The sequence below is a fragment of the Dermacentor silvarum genome, chromosome 8 (genome assembly GCF_013339745.2).
Source record: "Dermacentor silvarum isolate Dsil-2018 chromosome 8, BIME_Dsil_1.4, whole genome shotgun sequence".
Taxonomy (NCBI): Eukaryota; Metazoa; Arthropoda; class Arachnida; order Ixodida; family Ixodidae; genus Dermacentor; species Dermacentor silvarum.
Genome location: NC_051161.1, coordinates 120,878,651 through 120,904,562, shown reverse-complemented (window position 1 = coordinate 120,904,562; position 25,912 = coordinate 120,878,651). Strand labels below are relative to the sequence as shown.

Below are 25,912 nucleotides of genomic sequence, written 5' to 3'. Positions count from 1 at the left end.
CAGTTATGGAAGAGTGCCGCCGCCTGGAACGCGCTAAAAGCCGACGTATCGACCAGGAGTTTGCCCGTCTGCCCAACACCCCAGCGACATAGACCGCGAGAAGACTGCTTTTGCTAACACCCGATGGTCTTTATCAATTCAAAGTGATGCCGTTCGGTCTATGTAACGCTCCTGTCACTTTTGAACGCATGATGGACTTCCTTTTTCACGGTTTCAAATGGTCCACGTGCCTGTGCTACTTGGACGACGTTATAGTATTTTCCCCAAGGTTCGCTACGCACCTCGAGCGCCTCTCAGCACTCCTGGACGTTTTTCGACGAGCCGGTCTGCAACTCAACGCATCGAAGTGCCAATTCAGCCGTCGCCAGATTACCAATCTTGGACATCTCGTTGACGCGAACGGAGTGCAACCGTACCCAGGCAAGATCCATGCTGTTACGCACTTCCCTGTTCCGAAGTGTATCAAGGATGTGCGCAGCTTCATCGGCCTTTTTTCGTACTTCCGCCGTTTCGTGAAAAATTTCGCGGCCACAGCACGATCACTAACCGAGCTTTTGAAAAAAGACGCCCCTTTCCAGTGGGGTGATAACGAGGCCTCTGCGTTCTCCTATCTAATCGACCTTCTCACAACGCCACCCGTTCTGGCCCATCTGCGCCTACCGAAGTCCGTACTGACGCCAGCGGCCACGCAATTGGCGCAGTACTGGCACAACGCCAGCGCGGCAACGACCGTGTTGTCACAGCAGCAGGCTGCTCTCGCGCTCGGAGCGCAATTATTCCATCACTGAGCGTTAGTGCCTCGGCCCTAGTTTGGGCTATTGCGAAGTTCCGTCCATACTTATATGGCCGGCCCTTTTACGTTGTCACAGACCACCACGCGCTTTACTGGTTATGCTCACTGAAAGATCCTATAGGAAGACTTCGTCGCTGGGCCTTACGCCTCCACGAATATTCGTATACTGTTACCTACAAATCTGGCCGACTACACAAGGACGCTGACTGCCTGTCTCGCTACCCGGTAGACGAGCCTGACGACGCCGACAGTAGTACCGCCAACGGTATTTTCTCTGTGTCTGCCTTCGCTAACATCGCCGATGAGCATTACCGGGACCTATCGCTGCTAGCACTCATCGACCGTATGCGCTCTACTCCTACCGACGCCTCCGTTCGCCGATATGTCCTCCACGGCGGCATTCTGTACCGAAGGAACTTCCTCCCTGACGGATCTGATCTTGTTGTCGTGCCAAGACATCTACGACGGACTGTGCTCTTTGAGATGCATGACGCACCCACTGCAGGCCATCTTGAGGTAACGCGCACGTACGACCGCGTCCGCCACTGCTTCTATTGGCCTGGTCTCGCTCGCTCCGTCCGACGCTATGCTGCTGCCTGTGATCCCTGCCAGCGTCGAAAAACACCTCAGGTGCTACCTGCCGGTCATCTCCAGCCGATCACCGTCCCTGTTCTTTCGTCCGTTCTTTCGTGTTGGATTAGACCTCCTCGGCTCCTTTCCCACGTCATCCTCTGGGAACAAATGGGTAGCCGTCGCAACTGATTACTCCACCCGATACGCTATCACGCGGGCACTCCCTACCAGATGCGCCACTGACGTCGCGGACTTTCTCTTGCGTGGCATTATCTTGCTTCATGGCGCCCCTGGACAGCTGCTTACTGACCATTGGTCGTAACTTCCTGTCGAAAGTTATCGCCGACATTGTGCGTTCCTGCTACACTCAACACAAGCTGACTACCTCATACCATCCTCGAACCAATGGCCTGACGGAGCGGTTAAACCGTACCCTTACCGATATGCTGTCCATGTACGTTTCCAAGGACCACCACGACTGGGACATTGCCCTTCCTTACGTCACATTTGCGTATAATTCTTCCCGGCTCGACACCGCCGGATTTTCTCCATTTTATCTACTGTACGGTCGCGAATCGACCTTGCCCCTTGATACGGAACTTTCTCCTGCTGCGATCTCAACAAGCGAGAATGCGCGCGACGCCATCGCCCCCGCCGACCATGCACGCCAGCTTGCCCGTACTCGACTGACGGCCTCGCAAACCACTCAGCAGCATCTGTGCAACGCCCGCCACCGTGACGTACAGTTTTCGCATGGTGCGCTCGTGCTCCTGTGGTCGCCCTCTCGTCACGTCGGACTTTCCGAGAAGCTCCCTCCTTTCGCGATGCACAGGGCCCTACAACGTGCTGCGCCATGTGACGCCTGTGACGTACGAAATTGCTCCGGTCAGTTCGACCTCGCCGTCTACTCTGGCATCTAGTGATGTCGTGCACGTCAGTGAGCTCAAGGCCTACTACACTGCTGCCTTTAGTCGCTTCGGGACGGCACTTTTTCCGCCGGGGGTAGTGTTACGGAACAGTATTTGCGATGACGAAGAGGCGAGGAGTGTGAAGACGAGGACGACGATTAGAGGCTAGCACGGGCTGCTGCCTCTTGGCCAAGTGCGGCGTATTTGCTTGTAAATACACTTGTATGTAGCTTTTCGTCTGCGTCTTCCTACGGAACAATATTAAAAGATTATTTTCCCGCATACCGATCAATACAGTTATCGCCACTGATGCTTCCCAAAGCGAAGAAAAGTGTGAAATTGTAATAGCTTTTTTTCATATTGTCGATTGACCGTTTTCTCTTCGGCTACCAGACTTCGTACTTACCTTTCTAGCATAACTTTTAGCTCTAATTCTAGCCCTCCGTAAACTAAGTACACCAATTCCCTCCGCAGTGGTTGTGATGGATTCTCTGTCTTTGCGCTTCTCGCTCACTGCTTCTGGTGACTCCCAGGTTTTACGAGCTTTCAAATAATTAGTGCCCCGTCATTTATCTTTGATTATATTGGTTTAGATGTCAGGGCGCAATGGTCTATTTCTAAACGAAATGGCAGATTCGTTGGGGAAAGCTTCCCTGAATGATCCGGTTATTCAAATACTACCAGCATCAGCTTTCATCCCAGGAGCTAGACGTCGGAGACAAATGATGCTGCATCAGTTTTTCTCCCAGTCTTTAACCAACTGCTCATATTTTCATCACTTTTCACATTATTGAAACAGTAATCTCTGTCAAACGCGAACGCTTGCAGTCGCAATCACTAGAATACGCTGTCGAATTCCATTTCTAAACTTTTCCTTGCCCAGGGCGTGTCTGGTTCCGCTGAACTGCGGAATCAGACACGCTATGGGGAAGAAGGAACTGTATATCATTTTCTCATTCACTGCCAAAGATATTCCATTTTGCGAGAAATAACATAAATGTTGAAAATTTGCTATCTTTGGGTTCCTCAACCTTTGGGCACAGCCATAGGAACTTTGGCGACGCCATCCAGGCTTTTATTGCAGGGTAAATGAGATTGCGGCTACAAAATCAGAACTTAAGGTTTAGTTATCTTTCTACAATGTAAATTTTGATTTGCAAAGCAAATCTCCCCGTGTTTTTGCTTTCACTCATTTCTGCATTCTAATAAAATCATTAGCTACAATCTTCTACAATTAATTATGAACTACCTATATTCACAAATTTTGTTTCCATTCTTCTACATTTCGTTTTTATTATTTTTGCATTGAAATACTACCTTCTTAGCCAAACCCCCAGAGTGGGCATGCGACACTAACATTAGGATCAACATCTGCATCTACATCTTCGTTGCTGTGGCCCCGCTTGCCATCTTTCCCAGTAGTTTCAATAAACCTTATGTCCAAAATCTCTGCGTAATATTGTTACGCGAAGGACGACTCAGTAAGACGAGCAACTATTTACAGGTTATATTTACAACAGCGCTTGCAGCGCTGACCACTAAGATTCACAGTGCCAGCCCAGCTTGTTCTTCCTCTTCTTTTTTTGAGTGATGGCGCCCGCGCGCCTCGTTCAATCAATCAAATTCTATACCCGTGTAGTATAATCCCCGGCGGCAGAAGCGACGTCCCGGAGCGTCTAAATGTCATCACTGGGAGGGTGATACTGCTTCAGTCGTGTAACGTGCACGATATCGCTGAACTGGGAAGCAAATGGGGCGTCAGGGGCGATCTCGTATGTGACGGGAGTCACGGCACGAAGCACTCGGTATGGGCCTGTGTAACGAGACAGCAGTTTTTCTGACAGGCCGACCTGAAGCGACGGAGACCATAGAAGCACCAAAAAACCAGGCGGGAAGTGCATGTCTCGGTGTCGCCGGTCGTACAAACGCCTTTGACTCTCTTGGGAGTTCAGAAGGCGGTCACGGGCAATTTCCCTTGCGTGGGCAGCGCGGGCGACTGCATCAAGTGCATATTCACTGGTGGGTGCCACGTGAACAGGGAGGGTTCTGTCGAGGGGCAGTGCTGGCTCTCGTCCGAACAGAAGGAAAAATGGGGAATAACCGGCTGTGTCATGGCGCGAGGAATTATACGCAAACGTGACAAACAGTAGAGCGAGGCCCCAGTCAGTGTGGCTGAAGAGACATACTTCGCGAGCATGTCGGTGAGAGTGCGATTAAGACGCTCGGTGAGGTCATTTGTTTGCGGATGGTATGACGTGGATAGCTTGTGCCTCGTGGCACACGACTGCAGGAAGTCCGCGATAACTTTTGACAGGAATGTCCGGCCACGGTCTGTGAGAAGTTGTTTAGGTGCTCAGTTGGTTTAGGTGCTTAGTTAAGCGGGAGCACACCATGGAACTTCGCAGTGGTTATCTTGTGTGCCATTAAACCATGTCGAGTGAGCGGCCTTGGTTTCGCATTCACGAATCGTTATAGACATATGATGGGTTGCAGTGACATTAGCCCAATTTTGAACACTGCCAGGTACCAGAAACACTTGATCATATATTTTGCGTTTGTCCCGCGTACGTGCAAGAACGACAGAAACTGGTCTCTGCAATTGCAAAAGTCGATAAGCCCCTATCAGACGAGTTTCTTTTAGGTCCTTGGCCCAATGCAAACAGCGCAGCCCTGATAACCAGTGCCACTTTAGTCTTTCTACAAGCCACTGGGCTGGACACAAGGCTTTAGAGATGCCACAACGTCGTAAACTTGTATATACACACCTCCTCCTCTTATCATCATCATCATCATTCATTAATACTTTTCCTCCCCGTCCCTTTTCCCCAGTGTAGAGTAGCCGGCCAGAGCAAGTTACAGCTCAGCCTTTCTGCCTTTCTGTAAATAAATTTCTCTCTCTCTCTCTCTCTCTCTGCTGGTTCAGCCTCGGCTACTTCAACATCCGTTGTCCTGACCCTTGGGTCAAGACCCTGACACCTTCTTCGGTACTGACACCGTGAACGTCGAAGACTGGCTGACCATTGCAAATACGAGCGGGTCAGCAAGCACAATCGGTGAAACCCAACTATCATGCTGGCTAGCGTAATCTACTACCTGAAGTGAACGACCCGTGTTTGGTTCCTATACACAAGGAGGAATTGACTAATTGGAACACTTGCAAGCAAGAACTGCAGGAACTCTTCGGGAAGCCAGTAGGGCGCCAGCGAGCTGCCAAGAAGGAACTTTCTTGCCGAGCCCAAATATCTACTTAGCCGTACATCGAGTACATTCAGCGTGTATTGATGCTGTCTCGGCGGGTCGACGACAAAATGCCGAAGCTGACAAAGCCAGCCGCATTCTTAAAGACATCGCCGACGAAGCCTTTAATTTACTCATATATAAGGATTGCTCTGACGGTTGACGACATTATAAAATGGTCTCAACACTTTGAAGAAGCGAAGAGTATCGTGTCACGCATGGCCGTGATAAGTTCATTTGTCAGGCCCTATAGTACTTTGTTCTTGCTCTTGTTTCTGTAATAGAAGAAAACTTCAACTTCACTAATTCGTGCGGCTCCATAACACCTCCGCTGCCTCATCGTGTGAGGACGTCCAGTAGCGTGGTACCAAAAACTTGATGCGGCTTGTGTATCGTGAGATTGGGGCCACGTCTCCATGTTTCTCAGGCCCGTTCTTACGGCGAGTCCCGCCCGGCAGTATCTTTGACTCAAGACATCGTACGCGAATATTTGGCGAACGTCGGAATTCATCCCACGCACCTGGGCTGTAAGTCGCCCTGCGGTCAGCAATTGGTCGCCTCAACCTTCGTACACTTAAAGCCCGGAAGACAGTCAATCCTTCCCCTTTCATGCCCGCAAAAACCCGTCGAATTCTGATGTTTCGGCCCCTACACCACTCTACACGACTGCGCGCCATCCCCACCGAACCATCGTTCTCGCTATCCGCTGCCTTGTCGCTCACCTTCGCCATACTCTCGTCGTCCCTGTCGCAAAACTGACCAGTGCAGCTCCCAGAGGTGATGCTGCACTGACTTACTGACCCAGAAATCCTGTGTTGACTCTGGCCACCCGACAAAATCTTTTGGATATAGAAGTGGACCGCGTGCCTGTTTCGGAGCTCATAGACAATGGCGTGCAAGTATCCGTTATCAGAGCCCATCTTTCTCGTCGTCTCCGCAAGGTTTTCCCTCCAGCAACGTCGCCTGTCGTTCGCGTTGAGGATTACAGTATAGCTTGCATCTTTAACATGTGTACTGAGCACATGAGTTTCGCTGTCCACTAGACCTCAGTTGTATTTGCCGTTCTGCACCGGTGTCCCCAAGACGTCATTCGCGGTCATGTCAGCCATGGCTTCCTGACCACCCAATCCGGCCTCATCGATTGCTCCTCTGGCCTTCTTTACTTAGAACATCCTGGCTGTCCGGCGTGCCCGCGACCGGGCCGGTGGGCTAGACCTGCCGGTCCCGACGTGGGACTAGCCGGGTGCGCGACGAGTTCGCGTCCTCGTCGGACTTATTTCACTCACTCACTTTGGCGCCTGACCCCGACTCGCCACCGCATTAACTGGTCGTCGAGTTTGTTCGCCTGCCAGCAGCTGCCGCAACCTATGTCCCGTTGGCCTCGGACCCCTCTGTTGGGGACGGTGATTACGCGATCCTCCCTTTAATGGATCATTTATCGACGTGGCGTGTGACTCTTCCTCCCTCCGTTGTGACTATCTGTGAACCGTGCTTGCTTGCCCATTTTAAGTTTTGGACGAACCACCGAATTCCGATCCAAAATCATCGCATTACGCAATCTTTCACCGTTACATGTACATGGCATGACACACACACACACACACACACACACACACACACACACACACACACATATATATATATATATATATATATATATATATATATATATATATATAATAACATTCTGTCAGCCCTTCCACTGAGGTGGAGATGGAAGACCAGCGAAGCTGTACTATGGTGGGAATTATGTACTTCCAATTATGACTATTAAGATGTGATGGTGAAATTAATTTGACCTATTAAAGAATGAGAAATGTATATGATCCAGTGGTTTTCATTAATTTAGTGACCACAGGGATCATGACCTTATGGTCGCTACGGTACACTGCCATACGGTGTACGCCAAAGGTTGGCACGGTCTTCATAGGCGCGTCACCAACGCCGCGTGCGTTTGGTGCGAACGCAGGCAAAACGGTGCCGCCTTCGGCAAAAGTTGTGCGCGTTGTTTGTGTGACCGCACACAACCGCTGTAGAAAAGCTGGCTACGTGACGCACGGCTAAACACCGTTGTCGACACTGTTAAGGGAGAGGCGGGCGAGAGACCAGAGAGAGTCGGCAGCAGAGGCCGCGGCAGGGCTGCGCGCATGTGCTGCAGTGGGAGCGGGCACGCACACGCACAGTCTAGGGTGCCTCGATGCCCTCGCCCACCACTCCCTTTCCACTGGGAAGTCGCGTTTGCTCACCGCCGAGCGCCTCTTCCTCTTCACAACCACAATCTATGATAAGTGGTTCTTGAGGGAAAGGGAAAGGTTGGCGCTATCTTCTGCAGCCCTTGAGGGAGCACGGCTCAGCGCCAACGGGGAGGGGTAAGTGGGAGCGAAAGAAGGGATAGAGTGGAGTCGCCACGGCTGGGCGAAGCAAAACCGGCAGGCATAGGCGGCACGTATCAGGCCGAGACCGCCGAGCGCCTCTTCCTCTTCACAACGACAATCTCTCTCTCCGCCATGCGTTCGCTCCCCGTGAAAGCGCGCGTCCCTCGCCCTCGCGCGCTTTCACTCGCACATACAGCATACGGCCAATTAGAGTTTTTTTTTTTTTTTTTCTATTGCCGGACGCGACAATCGAAAGGTGAGCCCTTAACAGCTTCGCTGTAAAAAGTGCAGGCGCACGCAGAAAAGCAATTACGAACGTTTTATTTCGACGTTTCGGCCGGCGTTAGGCCTTTTTCAAGCGCCTGCATTTTTTTCAAGTTTTCAAACACCGGATCCAAACAACTTCTTTCATATATATATATATATATATACAGTCATATCACGAGAAGCCAACAAAATCGGGCCCCTCCGTTTCCTTTATTCTATTTATTATATATCGCACCATATATACTACAGGTTGTCCAAACTATCATGCACCAACTTTTAAAAATATGCAAATGCTACGTGGCTGGACAGAACCAAGATAGTGTTATTTGCCGTTGCTTGGAGATACAGACTATTCTTTTCATTCCCCCTAATTACCTAATCAGTCGGAATTAATTAATCAACTTCTCAAATAATAAAATTAGAGGAAAAGTGGCAATGCAGTTTTCTGTTGCTCAATACGTGCTACATAAAAGTGTTTTCCGAGCATGAAAGAGTCCCGCGAATACACGCATAATTGCCGCGCGATTGGCCGCTAGAGGCACTTTGCTTGTATTCGCGGGCTTCTTTCACGCTCGGAAAAACACCTTCGTTTAGCGTGTACTGAGTAACAGAAAGCTGAATGGATAGATAGATAGATAGATAGATAGATAGATAGATAGATAGATAGATAGATAGATAGATAGATAGATAGATAGATAGATAGATAGATAGATAGATAGATAGATAGATAGATAGATAGATAGATAGATAGATAGATAGATAGATAGATAGATAGATAGATAGATAGATAGATAGATAGATAGATAGATAGATAGATAGATAGATAGATAGATAGATAGAAACACCTGGGGTTCGCAAAGAATGCCTCCCATTAAAATAGTCTGACTTGCTCCAAGCGACGGCAAACAACATTACCTTGGTTCTGTCCGGCTACGAGCGCTCGCGTATTTTTTTTTTTTTAATTTGGCACAAGTTACGTGAGACACCCTGTACAAACGGAAATATGTCTACATCTGGCTAGAGCTCTCGAATGGCTTACCTGGAAGAAGTCGTGCGTGGAGCCGTGGTGCAGCGTTCCGTAATTGATCTCTTTCTGACGGAGAAGGTCATCCAGGCTGTCGAGCATGGGCCGGTCCCGGTAGCGCACGATGAACTCTCCCAACACCGACGCGTACGCCACCATCACCACCAGAGAGAAGAGCCACCACGACACCATCGCCACCACGGTGGACGGGGCCCTGCACGCGTCAGTTTGCCAAACATGACTGACCACCGGGCATTCGAAGAGACGTATAAATCTTAAGCAAGTATGTTCTGTTCGACTTCAACAGCGAACTGTGCAAACAAACGAGGTAATAATGGAACAAGGTATGTTGAAAAATATGTTAAAAGCCGTTTCTGTATTATAATTCCTTTTCGATACGCTTTAGGCACTGTATTCTCCGTGTCTCACTCTGAAGCTAGTTTGTTAAGCACTGCGATTGCTATCCTGCACTGCTCTGCACAATAGATTTGAGGTATGAATGATACAACGCAGCCGCTGTAGAAGGGACTCTTTCGACAAAGGGCGTGGAATGTTCTCGGTCTTGCAGGCTAAAATAACCCGCTATGTTTATCTTTATGGTCTCCAAGTGTGCAACTATATAATTACAATTTGATAAAAATAATTTCACCGTAAAACACGGTAAATCATACATAGGGGTGCTTCAGCCATGCTGCGCGCTTCCGCTTTCAAATTTTTTACTTATAACAGACAAATAGACGTCCCGTAAACGCAGCACATCAGAAAACACACTTTAATTCTGAAAAAAAAGAAATGTCGCAGTTTCGTCCGAAAGGCGAAGCATCGATTGCGATAGCAAATTAGTAGACAACTATACGAAGTAAGGATATTAGTTTTATCTGTCGTATAAACTTGCAAACAATCGCTTACCAACTATATTAACAAGCACGGTGTCACACGCGCACAGGTAAGCATCAACATATCTCTCTCGATGACCGCGGAAACTCGCTGTCAAAACGGTGGAGTTAGGAAGCGCGGCAGCTAGAGAGAGAGAGACAAAAGTTTATTTTGATGAGGCACGGAGAAGCGTCGATCTCCGTGGTGGGTGGAGCCTTCAGTCCAGGGCCCCAGCGGCGGTGCCAGCACTTTCGGCTCTGCCGATGAGCTTTCGCTGATCCTCCAGTGCCGAGCTGGTCAGCACCATCCCCCACTGCTCGTGCGTTGCGTTTCGATTTGGGGAGTTATTGGGGATATTTTGGCATGCCCATGTGGTGTGGTAGAGGGTAGCTCGCTCTGTACAGAAAGGACAAAGGGGCTGATAAAGGGTGGGGTGCATCGCGTGAAGGAGCGTGAGGTGAGGATAGGTGTTGGTCTGGAGTTGCCTCCAGGTCGTGGCTTCAGCTCTGGTGAGGGATGGGTGGGGTGGCGGCATCGTTATTCTCGAAAGGCGGTAGTGCTGCAGTATATCGTAGTAAGTTTGTAGTGTGTCTGGACTTGGGTCTTCTGGCGTCTCTTGCAGTGCCCGGTTGCAGTGACCTCGGGCTATCGTGTGTGCACGATGGTTTCCGCTGACGCCTTCATGTCCCGGTGTCCAAATTATCGTTGTGCGGGTATTTCGTTGAGGCGATGCAGAATATCGCATGCGATTTTATGTAGATGGCCGTTCGCGTAGGCTCGACATGCTGATTGACAGTCTGTAAGAATATATAGTTCTTCGTTTTGTCTCGATTCCGAGATGGCGAGGGCAATAGCGGCCTCTTCGGCTGCGGCGACGTTCTGCGTACGAACGGAGGCGGATACCAGTTCTTGCTGTCTGTGACCAGCCACGCTGATTACCATGCCCTCTCCATTCGGGTACATGGCCGCATCTGTCCAGCGAGCAGTGGAGAGAGTGCCGTATCTCCTTTCTATTGTTATCGCTCGTGCTTTTCTCCTGCCCAAGCGATATTCCGGGTGCATGTTACGCGGAACAGGCGCCACCATTATTTGCTCGTGTAGGGACTTGCGGAGTACTTCTTGATTGTTGGTTGTCGCCACGGGGTATTGCAACCTTCGCAGTGTTGCTCTGGCTGTTCTAGTGAGGTTGAGGCGCGTGATTTGCGCATGTCGGTGTGCTTCAATTAGTTCTTCTAAGGTGTTGTGGATGCCCAGGGATAGAAGTTTTGTTGTTCCGGTGCCTGGAGGAAGGCCGAGGGCTTGTTTGTACGCTTTCCGCCGTAAAACATTTATTTGGGCTTTTTCTGTTGATGTTAAGTTCAAATAAGGTGTCGCGTACGTGACTCTACTGACGATAAGGGCCTGAGTCAAGCGTAATAAGTCTTCTTCCTTCATGCCATGTCTGCGACTGGCAACTCTAATAATCATGCGAGCTACGCTGTAGGCAGTTTGTTTCAGTGCGTTTACAGTGTGGTTATTGCGACCACTATTTTGCATGGAGACACCTAATATGCGGAGTGTTTGGACTCTGGGTATAGGTTTTTGGTTTAGGTGTATTTCTATGGCCTCTCTCTCTGTGCTTTTTCTTCTTGATTTCTTTTTGAGAACGAGGAGCTCGCATTTTTCTGGGGAGCATTCCAGGTTGCACTCTTTGGCGTATTCGGTGACAGCGTCTGCCGCCGCTTGCAGGGCGTCCTGCTGTTCTCCATCCGAGCCTCGAGTTGTCCAAATGGTGTTGTCATCCGCATATATTGCGTGGCGAAGGTGCGGAATCTTCTCTAGATGCTCTGGGAGGTTTTTCATGGTGACGTTGAAGAGAAAAGGCGATAAGACTGATCCCTGAGGAGTGCCTCTATTTGGAACCTTTTTCTCTTTTGTTCGGAGGGTATCCACGCCTACCGTTGCCGTGCGGTCCGTTAAGAATGCTCGAATGTAGTTATAGATTCATTCGCCGCAATTGAGTTGCGATAAGTGTTTTTTAGGATGGCCTCATGAGCTACGTTATCAAATGCGCCTTTAAGGTCCAGTGCGAGTATGCATTTTACATATGTGGTGACATGGTCCAGTACTTCTTCCTTCAATTGGAGTAGTATGTCTTGAGTCGACAAATGCGGCCTGAAGCCGTACATCGTGTCAGGAAAGAAACCCGTGTCATCCACGTGAGGCTTCAGGCGATTGAGCACAGCGTTTTCGAAAAGCTTCCCCAGGCACGACGTCAGGGATATGGGTCGCATGTTGGTGAGACCTGGAGGCTTGCCCGGTTTCGGTATGAGTACTATGTGCGCGTGTTTCCATTCATTTGGTAGTGTTCCCGCTTCCCAATGGGTATTAAATAAAGTCGTTAGGGCTTCTATTCAGTTGTCGTCCAGGTTTCTCAGCATTTTGTTTGTGAGCCCATCTTATCCGGGTGTTGTGTTTCGAGTTAGGGAGTGAAGCGCTGTCCAGACTTCTGTGATTTCAAATGGGCGATCTAGGTCTTCATTTGGCTTCCCACTATATGTTGGTATAGATGTTTGGTTCCGTGTGTGATCGTCGATGTATTTGGCCTCTAGCTCTCGCAGAATATCTTCATCCGACCGCGGTCGGTTGTGAAGTATGCGTCTGATTGTGTGCGAGGTTTGTTGCTTGCTTTTGGTTGGGTCCAGTAGGTGTTTTAGGATTGCCCACGTTTTAGACGAGCTGAGCCTTCCGCTCAGGCTGGCGCACATTTGTTGCCAGTTTTGGCGCACCAAGACAGTAGCGTATTCTTCCGCCTGTTGTGTAAGAGCAGCTATGCGCAATTTTAGTTTTCTATTATGCTTTTGTTTGCGCCACCTTTTCAAAAGGCCACTACGAGCGTCCCACATATGCACGAGATGTGGGTCTACCACCGGATGTTCCGTGGTGAGTTGCATCTGCTTTGAGTGTTGCCTGATCGACTCCTTGAGCTCACTCGTCCATTGTTGCAGCGATGTGATATCCTCCTTTTCTCTATTTTGTTGAACTCTCGCTTTACGAAATGCCGCCCAATCCGTCAATAAGATCTGACTGATGCGTTCGCGTGTATGCTTGAGCGAAATGGTAACCTCCAGGATGTGGTGGTCACTACCCAGCGTTTCTTCCATATTTCTCCATGTAGCCTTTTCGTGGTTCTTGATCATGGTAAGGTCCGGACATGTGTCCCTTGATACACTATTTCCCACTCTTGTTGGAAAGTCTGGGTCTGTGAGGAGTGTGAGTGCGTGTTTTTGAATGAGCGAGTGGATGGTGTTTCCTTTCTTTGAAGTGAGGTTGTAACCCCAAGTCGGATGCATCGCGTTGAAGTCGCCTAGCACAAGCAGCGTGTTGTTTTTCGCCTCCTTGAGTGCCGATCTGATGAGGTAATCAAAATTTTCACCACACTTTTTCGGTGGGCTATATATGTTTACGACGAAGATGCTGCGTGCCTTCCTGTCTGCCGGCAGTATTTCTATAAATACGTGGTCAATCTCACTACCATCCAGTGTGCGGTCTATTGCCGTCAGCCTGCGGGAGACAAGCACTGCTACCCTTGTATCTGTCTTCGCCATATACGTTTCATATCCGGACATGGTGGGCCTCGTACCTGTTTCCTGCAATGCGATAACCTGCGGTGAAGTTGTTGCGGTTTTTATGTATTGTTGTAGTGTGGCTTTTTTTCTTGAGAAGTTTCTGCAATTCCACTGCCATGCATGGAGTTCTTGTGCGTGATTATTACGCTTACTCGCCATCGTGAGGTAATGGTGCGTTCTCCATGGACCTATCGAGATCCTCGACGCTTGAGTTCGCTTTCGGCTTCTTTCTTTTCTTTCCTTTAACAGGAAGATTGTCCGCTAGCTGCTCGCGGAAGGCGAGAAGCTGTTCCTGAAGTCTTTCGTGGAGGAAAAGTTGAAGTTGCTGCATCTGACGCTGTTCCTGCAGCTGCAGCTGTTGTTGTAGCTTTTGCGACAGGAAAGTTTCCATCTGGTGAAACATTTCGACGGACGACGGAGTGGTATTGGGAAGGGAGTTTGATTCCGATGACAGAGAAGCGAGATGCTCCTTGCAGGTGGTCGCTACCGCCTGACTTTCCGCTAGCGAAGCTCTTAGTTTGGCTATTTCTTCCTTTGCGGCTTTTATCTCATCTTTGGCCTCTTTCATTTCTGTAGTGTGTCTTTCTTTGATTTTTTCTATTTCTCTAATGTAAATTTCCCTAGTCTCTTTTAACTCCCTTGCGGCAGCTAGCACCAGCGAGCGAATCGACCTTCGTGCTGTGTCTCGCTTAAACGCGAACTAAACGTCGAAAGCACAGCGCGTACGAACCTACCGTCACTTGACGTGGCGTAGTTTGTTCACATCGAAAATCGCTTTGAAGATGAGGCCCGCGCGGGCGCGCACTTTGCGCACGTACGCCGCAGATCGCATTCAAGATACGGCGGCCGCGCCGTAAGCAACAGCCGCCAGAGTAGAACGCCCTCCCCCCACTTCCCTCGCCCCTCCCCCGTGCTTCGCCCTCAAAAGAAGACGGCGCGCTTCCGCCCCGCCTTCCTCCCTCGCGCTGTCGAGATTGAGCCGCGATCGTCGGCTGACCCTCGAAAGCTTTCTCTCGCGCATACAGCGTACGGCGCGCGGTGACGATGTTATCGTGTTTGGACTTTATACGGAACATAACCGCTACGGCGACGGCATAAATGTGCTTGGAGTGTCCATATAATTGCTATCGCAATAAAAACAACTGCAAAAAGATACACAATACCGTCTGTACGCACTTGGGCATGAGCGTGACGCGCTGCAAGGTCAGCCCGCTGAAGAGCATCCAGAAGCAGTTGCCCAGCGTGTAGTCGGTGTCGAGACGCGAGTCGCTGATGCGACGCCACTCGAGCGGGGAGAGTCGGCCCACCAGGCTGAGCAACAGCATGGCGACGAGCACGGTCGCCACCACGGCGCACCACAGTGCGGCGCTGAAGGGACTCAGGAAAGTGTGCATCACGGTCTCGTCCTCGCGTGCGTTCAGCAGCCCGATGCCCAGCGTCATGAAGGGCACCGTGAAGTCCACCACGGCGCTTCGCCGGGAGGTCATGGTCAGCGGGGCCAGCGCCATGTCCGCTTTCTGCGTGGCAGAGTGAGACGACGATCTATAGCAGATAGAGATGCTCGCAACATCCTCCCTTACCAGAAACCAGATTGACCACATTTGCTTTACTCCTACAAGACTCCACCGTGGGCCTGAGCTTTCTATAGCGACCGCAACGTTCACGATGCACTCTATCAAAACCTTCTGAGGCTATGACTCTAGCTATTCTTCGTCTCAGGGCAAACGTTCCCATGTTCTGTATATACAGCCGTGTGAGTTCTAACGCTCCCCTGGATTGTACAAAGCTTAGCTTATGACGTTGTAGGAAACCATAAAACGGTCGCGTGCCTGTTGCTCTTCAAAATGACGTCTCATTCCCTCCGTACTAAAAGCAACTGGTGTCGGCAGATCTTGTAGAAAGCTGAAACAGTCGCAGCGTCATCTAGCCACTTCCCGGTGCCCATACATTTTCCCTAGAAACTCTTCCCCGACAGGACATGCCCCCGTTAAGCGTGTCTGTTGCCTTTCCTGTGACCTTTCTCGGTTAGAGGAAGTACCTAGTCGGAGGCACACCGGGCACGTGCCCCCTCCCCCCCCCCCCCGCCCTCCTATCCCCCGCATCCTAAAATTTCTGTGTGCCAGGGTGCTGCCTGCCTGGCTCAGTAGATACGGCGTTCAATTTCAGCGTATGAGACCGCGGATTCGACACCGGGCGCTCGCCAACCCTTCCCAATCTCTAGGAGGTTAAAAAGAATTGCCCCGTCTACACGAAATTTTGCACATTTGTCAGTAGTCCGGTCACTGATCAAATCGACTTTTTAGCACCGGTATCAACTTGAATGAACGGCTGTCCTTCGAATTTAGAGCTAGTCCTGCTAGGTTGGGGCCTTGTGCATATACGCTCACTCTACCTCCGTACCCTCCGCGACCCAACCATGTTTTCGTTTCGCGATGCGACGGAAGACGACACTCACCCCGGCGAGCAGCTCTCCGATCATGCCGTTCCAGCGGCCGGGCTCCTGCTCGGCGCCGAAGCGGCCGTCCGCGATGACGTTCAGCCTGTAGTGGAAGCCCAGCAGGTGCGCCACCTTCTCGATGAGCGACACGCAGAAGCCCTCGAAGCGATCGTTGCCCTCCAGCTTCTCGGCGCCCTCCTTGAGCATCACGAACGGTGGTGACTGCGAAAACAGCCGAGAACCCGTCAGTTAATTGAAACGCAGACGTAACCGTTCAATGGCGCCATCCTGTGCTAACGAAGACACGTGGGAGATTGAGGACTGAGAAAACCGCAATGTGACGGGTGGTCGTAAAGTTTGCGGTTGGATATTAAAGAGGTACACGCGCTACTTGAATATATGCTGTGTACGCACTGTGTGTGTATATCTGTTGAGTACATGGACAGATATATCATAGTGTGACTGCGCTCATCCTGTCTTTCCTTGTGTGATTTGTGTTTATTTGCGCAGTCAATCAACACTAACAGAAATACACCAGCTAGTCCATCAAGATGTCATCATCATCACTATATTTTTATCTTCACTGCAGGACGAAGGCCTCACCCTCCGATCTCCAGTTACCTTTGTCTTGCGCTAGCTGATTCCAACTTGCGCCTGCAAATTTCCTAACTTCATCACCCCTACTAGTTTTCTGCCAACCTCGACTGCGCTTCCCTTCTCTTGGTATCCATTCTGTAACCCTAATGGTCCACCGGTTATCCATCCTACGGATTAGATGGCCTGCCCAGCTCCATTTTTTTTTCTCTTAAGGTCAATTAGAATATCCGCTATCCCCGGTTGCACTCTGATCCACACCGCTGTCTTCCTGTCTCTTCACGTTAGGCTTAACATTTTCCGCTCCATCACTCTTGTGCGGTCCTTAACTTGTTCTCGAGCTTCTTTGTTAGCCTCCAAGTTTCGCGCCCATAGGTTAGCAACGGTAGGATGCACTGATTTTACACTTTTAGTTTCAACGATGGTGCTCCCAGTCAGAATTTGGCAATGTCTGCCGTATGCACTCCAACCCAATTTTATTCTTCTGTAAATTTCCGTCTCATGATCACAGTCCCCTGTGAGAAATTGACCATGATAAATGTACTCCTTTACATACTCTAGAGGCTGACTGGCGAACCTAATTCTTGTTCCCTTGCCAGGCTATTGAACATTATCTTTGTCTTCTGCATATTCATCTTCAACCCAATTCTTACACTTTCTCGGTTAAGGTCCTCAATCATTTGTTGCAATTCGTCCGCATGGTTGCTGAACAGGACAATGTCATCTGAAAACCGAAGGTTGGTGAGATGTTCGCCGTTGATCCCCACTCCTAAGCTTTCCCAGTCTAATTGCTTGAATACTTCTAAGCAAGCAGTGAATAGCATTGTAGAGATTGTGTTTCCTTGCCTGACCCCTTTCTTGATAGGTAACTTTCCACTTTTCTTGTGGAGACATTTGCGAAGATATCCACGTATGCCTCCTGTACTCCTTGATTACGCAATGCCTCTATGACAGCTGGTATCTCTACTGAATCAAACGCATTTTCATAATCTATGAAAGCCATATAGAGAGAATATCCCTTCCTGAAGCCAGTCTGTTCTCTTGGTTGATTGAAGTCAAGTGTTGCCCTATTATATTGGGAATTATCTTGGCGAATTTTTATACAGTACTGAAATGAGGCTAATGGGTCTATAATTCTTCAATTCTTTAACGTCTCCCTTTTTATGAATTAGTATAATGTTGGCGTTCTTCCAGTTTTCTGGCACACTTGAAGTCACGAGGAATTTCGTATAAAGGGCCGCAAGCTATTCGAGCATGAAATCCCCTGCAGCTTTGATTAAATGAAGTGCTACTCCATCTTCGCCAGCAGCTTTTCTCCTGGTCATGTCTTGCAAGGCCATTATAACTTCTTCGCTGATTATAGCAGTCTCTGTATCCTGCTCATCACTACTTCGAATGAAAGTAGCTTGGCTGCTCTGGGTACTGTACAGGTTAGTATGTAATTCTTCCGCTGATTTTACTATGTCATCGAAATTGCGGATGATATTACCCTGCTTATCTTTCAGTGCATACATCTTGCCTTGTCCTATGCAAAATGTTCTTCTCACTGATTTCATGCTGCGGCCATTTTTTACGGCTTCCTCAATCTTTCACGCATTATAATTTAGAATATCCCTTACTTTCTTCTTGTTCATCAGTTTTGACAGCTCATCGAGTTCTAGCTGATCTTTTGAGTTGGACACTTTCATGTTTTGTCGTTTCTTCATTAGCTATTTTGTTACTTGGGAGAGCTTACCTACTGGTCGCCTTGGTGCTTTACCTCCCACTTCGATTGCTGCTTCCGAGATCAGCTTAGTTACGGTTTCATTAATTACTAGCTCTATGTTATCTTCATCTTCCTGTTCTAAAGCTACATATTTGTTTGCGAGCACCAACCTAAATTGGTCTGCTTTTACCCTCACTACCTCTAGGCTATTACACGTCCGGGCTATTACACGTCCGGGCTGCGACACCTGGATAATGTAATAGCCTCTTATTGAGATTACTAGAGGAGAGTATGGTGCTTCAGTATAGTACAGTCATCGTGGTAAGCACTTGTAGCGCATCGATATTTCCAGGAATAGCCTCGGTTTCGTTAAGAAAGCATACTGCGGCGTCTGTCCTTGTTTTTTTGTGTGTGTGTGGTTTAGTTCTGTTGAGTGCTAAATTACAAAAATTTCCGTAGTTGTGAACGTAAAGCCCATAACGGCTGATTCATATTAGCAGCGAATTTTCAGAGAAAAATGTCAATAAATTACATTATCATGATCATCATCATGGACGCCAAAGGGACCAGACGTGTTCCCCTGGACGTGCCTTGTCAGCGCAGCAGGAGCAGCGCGGCAATGCGATATGTTATCACTCGATTTTTCGCAAATTTGAATTTTAGAAGTGTTAGGTTAAACAAGCATTCTAGATTTTTTATGCTTATCAGTTTCCTGGTATTTTCATCGGGTATGTAACGAGTAATAGTATTTTTAATTGAATTGTTTTCCTGCAAGTAAGGTTATTTTAAACGACTTCTTGTGAGTACAAGATAATGGTTGCATTGCGACTTCAGTTGCAGCTACCGAAGACGAGGAGGAGCAACAGCGTTGTGTTGTCTCTGTTGGGGATTCCAGCATGCATAAAGTAGAACTGATGATAAGAGAGAGTAGGTGCAGCTGAGAGAGTGCAGATTAGCGCACTTCCCGAGAAATCGGTCACGGAAGTGATAGCGACTGCAAATCAACACCTATGGGACACATGGGACGCATTGAAGGATCGACACCTAGTGCTGATAATGGGATGAGTAATTGACGTACTACCGGAACGGGGGGCAGGGATCGACAAGCAAATAGCTGTAGGAAGGGGTTGGCCGATCACAGGAACGTTTCCAAGGAACTGAAAATCGCAGTGTGCAGGATGCGAGAAGTTGAAGGGGTTGAAAGGGGGCGAAACTGAAAGGGTACTGCTTGTAGTAAACAAGGAGATTTGGACACTAGCTAAGGCAATCAATTTTGCAGTCACTAACATCCATCTAGAAGTGCACCGGGCCGGCCGCGACGGTGCTCTGACGTTGTTTCTTGTTTTTACGTGATTTCTTGTTTCGAGTCATGTTCACCACTCACAGGACCTTTGCAAATAAACGCGTGTAATAGATTTACAGGAAGCACCTTTCCCGCAGTGATGCAACTTCACGGAGGCGCCTCTGATTAGGAGTGGCCTTTACAAAAGCCTACTTCATCGAGCGGAGCATTCTTAGGAGAGTGTTAAACGGACTAGATCATACACCACTCTTAGAGACAAAAATCTTGGACCACTGCCCCACGCATTCCAGGTTTACAAGGAAGCCCCGACGTTACTTGATGAAATCGACTGGCCCCAGCAACCGATTGTCGGCGCGAAACCACCTCTTGAACCGCGCAATATCTCTGACAGCTCTACATGGTTTTCCACGCGGAGACCTCCCATGCATGAGCCAATATTACGTCTAGGGCACGCAGCTATTTCTTGCGTAAACGAGGTGAGAGGATTAGCGAATTGACGTTGTTGTGAGCTTGTAGTTGATATTGGTCTATTTATTTCAATACCCTAAAGATCCAGAGGCCATTACATTGGTAGAGATGGGGGAGGGTGTAAATATTAAATTGGAGGGTACAATAAGTTACTAAAGGTTACGAAGTAGAAAGCAAATCAATAAACTTACAGCTCAAACATAAGCGATAATTATGTATCGTTCAGGTCATAACGGTATGCGACACTTGATACGTTGAACGTGGGTTTACCAGAATGGTGGTCACGATGATAGTCCGGTTCTCGAGGGAGTTCTCGTCAATGGAGTCGTCAACACCCTCGCCTCCCGGAACTCCGTCGTCATCGTACGGGTCGTGCACAAAGTCCAGGCCCTTTTCTGCGCTCCACGTGGCCACCTGGACAATTAATGGGCTTCAGCACACTGATGGATTTCCATGTTAAACTTGATTTTCACTGTCGCGCTGCTTCTGTTGGATCATTATGACAAATATACACGGTTGTATCCTGGCCGTTATAGGAAACAGCAATGCTTATACCACTTCATTACGGTATTTATTAACCTAGACTTGCGCATATTGTTTCGCGAGCCTAAAGAATCAGCATTTAGTAATAACATAAATCCGATTCGCACACAGATATCCCTCATACTAGCAAAACTCTATCGCACAGACTGTACAGTCTGACCTCCATGTATTAGATATCTACTGAATGCCCTGTATGATACAAATTCCCTCGATATGACCTCTATGGTCCATGAATACTAAAGCATGCGGCAACAAGGCTGTACGCGTGAGTGTTTCTCAAGCAATTTTTCATAGAAATCATCACAGGGGAGCGTTATTGAAAAGCAGCTTCTTTTTCGTACACGTATTCCCTGCTTCTGGAGGCGGCCTACACGCCTTAAAGGAGAGCTGCAACAAAATTTCACCTTGGCTAAGTTGGCTATACATCAGTAGTAAATACTACTGATGAAATCTTGGCAAAGCTGCAAGGCTGGTAATAGTAAAGTTTTCTCATCGGCAGCCTCTATTAAACAGCAGCTACGCAGACGAGGCATGCGTCTGGCGGTTAGTAGGTATGATGCAAGTCCCGTCACGTCGCCTCTGAGATTGTTCTGCTCATCTCGGGCCGCACCTAATCTCGGAGGTCATGGCCAGGAGCTGCGCATTCTGGATAATGCGTCACTTCCTGCGAGCGGTAATGACGGCGATTTCTTTTCAGTTTCGGCATCAAATACGTGTACTTTTGCGATCCTTTCGGGACGCATCCACTCGGTCATTCAAACGTAAGATTTTGCACTGAGCCTACTTTATCGGAATGGGAGTCTACACTATCCGAACAAGGCCCTTTACGCGGCCCAATATTTCGTTGCAGTGGCCTTATAACCCCCACAGTGTGATAGAATCAAGAAGAGGCTTTCCGCTGCTTGCATCCGCTGTAACACCCCGGATGCACCAGCGGAACGTTTGCTCATCTTGTGCCTGCGAAACGGTACACACATACATAGAAAACACAAAAAAGGTTGGTCAAATTTACGGCCTGTACTTATGAAGGAGGTTATAAATAATATCAGTCAAGGCATATAGAGGGAGCTTACGCAGTGCGGTAATGATCCCCAACAGCTCTGCTTCAACAATGGAAGAAAAATTACTAACAAAAGGCCAGCCAAGTGAAGGAGAGAACATATTTGCCCTGGCCTTCGCACGTGCATCTATTACGTTTGTTGTTTGCACATTAGCGAGACACCCTTGTAACGGGTACAATTGGGTGCATGTGGAGATACCTGAAGTGCGGAAGTAGGGATCTAGGGGGAAAATGTGAATGACATAATTTTTGAGATTGCGATTTCGTTTTTGGATGGCATTTCATCTAGTACACGCGCATTCGAAAGTCCTAATTGCTATTCTTTAAAATGAATCACGGGTCTGAATTCATTGCCAGTGAGACACAAAAAAGCAGTTAGAATCAGTAATGAAAACACATTGAAATGTCCTGAGCGAAAGGGCTCAAAGAGAAAAGAAATTTACACCATATTCCCGTAGGGGAACCCTGAGTAGTATGCGAAGCATCCATGGGGTCGACTCAAGGCAGTTTTATCAGCTGTATAAACTTGGACATGCAGCACCAGCAACGCGCAGAACTGTTGTCGACGCCGTCGGCGTTTTGCCCGCGTTCGCACCGAACGCGCGTGGAGTTGGTGACTGTTGCCGGTGCCTCTGGGGCGCCTACCGTCGCGCCTCTAACCTAAGCTGCTTCGCATTATCGCGCGCGGAGCCGCAGGTGTTGCCATTTGTTGCGCAATCCGGAGAGGAGAGGAGGAATGCCGAGAGGAGAGGAGATGAGACACGGAGAGGAGAGGAAGGGGAGGAGTATGCGCATGCGCAGTACGGGTGTGGACGCCGCACGTGGGAGGGAGGGAGGGATTGACATAGCTTCGACCATAAGATGCTTCGCATCTAAAACCTCATTGGTACTTATACACATATCGAACACGCGTAATACAAAGAAGAGGAAAGATTGGTCCATTGATACTACGTCGAGCTGCTGGAGCTGCTACAAAGTGGATCTCCGCTGCACAGCCGTCCAAGTCTCTCGCGGCATTTTTAACGCTTTCAATGAAATATTTGACGTGACGCATAAACATTGACTGCAGAGAATTTGGTTCAGCGCTTGTTGCTTTTAATTGAGAAGCAATATATTATAACTTGAGATGGGTGCAAGTTGGAAACACGTGATCATTTCCTCTCACCGCCACAATAGAGACTTCATCGAGAGCCGCGAAGATGAGTTTCAAAAGAGGAGCGCGACTTATCAGTGACATCGAAATGTTAAGAGCAGGAGAAAGTGGTATGGGAAGCACTTGCTGCCCAGGCGGCGCTGCAAAAGCGCCGCTTAACAGCGCCCCCTACGGCGAGTTCATTGGTTTCGAGTAGGCGGAAAGGTGGCCGGACGCTGCTGAAAGCTCAGGAGCGAATGGGACCGCCGGAATCGTGAAAGGTCCACCGACGACGGGAACGCGGTTGGCGTTTGCCTCTTGCGTGGTGTGGTGCATCGGCTTCCGTCAATTACTGACGAAAGCCACGGTCAATTTCGTGCAACCCCTTCAATTTTGCTTCCATCGGACTCCTAAAGCTGCCCGGCACCCGAGGACACCAATATCATCCAGGTGAGCCCATTTTTGGCAAACTTAGAGCGATTTTCTGTTCTGGCCTCGCGTTCCGACGCTGAGACAAAGGTATACGTCGGCGCGCGGGTGAGAACGGACCGGTCTTGCAAGATGGCAGATCTCTCTGCTCAACGCGGTTACGATCCCGACGCCATGGCGTGGGCGACAATCCCGGTCCACGAGGGACAGCAATCTGCGGCTGCGGACCCCATCCGCAACGAAGAACTCTTTCGCATGGTTGAGCGCCGCTCCCAGCGCAAAGCTATGAAAATGGCTCCATCGGCCCCGCCCGCCGGCAAGGCACCTTCAACTCAGACAGGATCCGCCACGCGTGCGCCACAAGGATCCGGCGCGAAGCGCAGCAAGCCTACAACGACGTGGAAGCTAAGCCTCTGCCTCACCCACACCCAGAAGACTTTGTCGTCATCATCAAGCCTCGTGAGCCAGTGGCGCACGACACGTCTTTCAACGTGGCGCGCTCGGCGCCGCCTTCACCACTCTCGTCGGAGTACAAAAGGCGGCGACGCTGAACCTGCTTCTCTCGCCGGAGCAGAACCGCATCATCGCTAGCACGCGGGAGGCCCAAACGGCGGACCAGCTGCTCGGCGACTTCGAGCTACAAACTGACAAAGGCAAGATGGCCGCCCACGGCCACCTGAAGCAACATTGCGAGGACGTCTGCTACGGCGTGGTCACGGTCACCAACCACGAGACCACCGACACCCTACGCCAGGCTCTGCAGTGGCGCGCAGGCACATCGAACAAGGCTCGACTGCACCTTTGCTGGCAGAGTCAAGCCTCGCTACATTCATTACAACTCGGAAATCACCTTCGTTCAACCCTATTACCGGACCATTCCGGCCTGCGGACTGTGTGGCACCGTTGGACACCGGGCTGATTCGTGTCCCAACCCAGCCAATGCAAAGTGCGGCCTGTGTGGACAGCAGGCGGAGCTAGTGGAGGGGGTGTGGACCCCTCACGAGTGCAACCCAAATGCGCGGTCTGTGGAGGAAGCCACGCCACGAACTCGCGCGAATGTGCAGCCAAGTACAGACAACCCAAGATGACCATCCCTCAGCAGAGCGGCCTCCCCAAGTCGGGGAAGAAGACTCTTCATCATGCGGTGTTCTCACGCGGCGGATCACGCCACGTCGACGTCAAAACTCAGTAGGCGCCACCACGTGGAGGTGACGTCAAGGGCCAAGCGGCGCAGCAGCGAAAGGATGCGGGAGCCGGTGCCTGGGCGAACGCCGTGAAATATGGCACAGGTGAGCGGTCCCGGTGGGGCAGCCTCCCCTTTCCAATCCACCCCTCCCTTTCCTACTCTAATTGCTGGGGAGATCCGTAAGCACCCGGAGCCTCTCCGAGCTAAAATTGCGAGCCTTGATGCTCAACTCTCCAACCCACCGTCTGCTCCTACCTCCCCCTCCACCTCCAATGCGGAGTCCATGGATAGTGAGATTACGCTGCCGAAGCCGTCGGGCCATGATTCTTTTGAAGACTATTAAGGCGCGCCTCAGCGCAAAAATGGAGCTCCTGATCGGCACCGCGATGGCCCAGATGCTCGCGAAAATTGATGAGCTGATCACGAGTAAAGTTAACCAAGCTGTCGCTGCGCAACTCCGCACGCTGCGCAAAGCGGGTCCCCTTAGGGACGTATCCGGCCGCCCCTCCAAATTTTCACGTCGCATTGTAGACATTGACGATGACGAAGACTGCACCCTGGCAGGCCTAGATGTCAAAACTCTGGTCCTTCCTACTGGCTCTGGGGTAGCTCCACTCACTCTTAACGCCCACGTAACCATGGCGGGAACCCCTAAAGTTAGGCGTTCTGCCCCCTCCAAATCGGCGTCCCCCATCATCATAACCCAGTGGAACTGTCGGGGCCTCCGCTCTCGCACCAAGAGAGCGGACCTCCGACTTTTCCTCTCAACCTTTGAGCATCTGCCCGCGGTGGTTGCCCTCCAAGAGCCAGGGAAGGGCGCCACCCTTACGAACTATTCGACGTTCCAGCAGGACCCCTCGTCTTGTCTCTGCGTTCATCGAAATTATACAGCTAACAAGGTCGATCTTGACCTCCAAACCGACTATTCCTACGTAATGGTGACTCTCCTCCCGCTCCACAAACAGGACCCATCCATTCACATCTTCAACGTATACTGCTCTCCAAAACTCCAAAACGTCTCATTCGCGGACCTCTTCAGTCGTGCGCTGAGAGTTGCGGGCCGGGACCCCCTCCTGATTGTGGGTGACTTCAACGCCCCCAGTCGGGTCTGGGTGTACCGCCGGGAAGAGAAGCGTGGCCGCAAGTTGGCGGAGCTTAAGTCCACGCTGGGCCTCACTCTTCCCACTGACCCTGTCCACCCAACTCGGATTGTCAACTCCGTGACCAGGGAAACCTGTCCGGATTTGACCTTCACACGCAACATTCAGTTCGCCGACTGGGTCAATACTGAGGAAACCCTCGGTAGCGACCATTGCCTCATCAACACAACCATTCGCACACGCCCCATGGCACGACCCTTCAAACAAGCCCACATCCCAGATTGGACGAAATTT

The 25,912-nt window shown here is 49.9% G+C and overlaps 1 protein-coding gene across 2 annotated transcripts in view; it reads right to left on the bottom strand.

Moving 5' to 3' along the window:
* The window catches only part of LOC119462379 (probable glutamate receptor), a 125,757-nt gene that overhangs the window by 9,725 nt on the left and 90,120 nt on the right, over window positions 1-25,912 (bottom strand). The window contains exons 7-10 of one of the 2 annotated variants that reach the window (XM_049671838.1): window positions 20,439-20,582; window positions 16,117-16,320; window positions 14,838-15,178; window positions 9,193-9,391 (exon numbers count right to left, since the gene is read on the bottom strand). In XM_049671838.1, the coding sequence (XP_049527795.1) occupies window positions 9,193-9,391; window positions 14,838-15,178; window positions 16,117-16,320; window positions 20,439-20,582 (888 nt within the window). The remainder of the gene's footprint in view (window positions 1-9,192; window positions 9,392-14,837; window positions 15,179-16,116; window positions 16,321-20,438; window positions 20,583-25,912) is intronic. The other variant, XM_049671837.1, reaches the window with a different exon arrangement.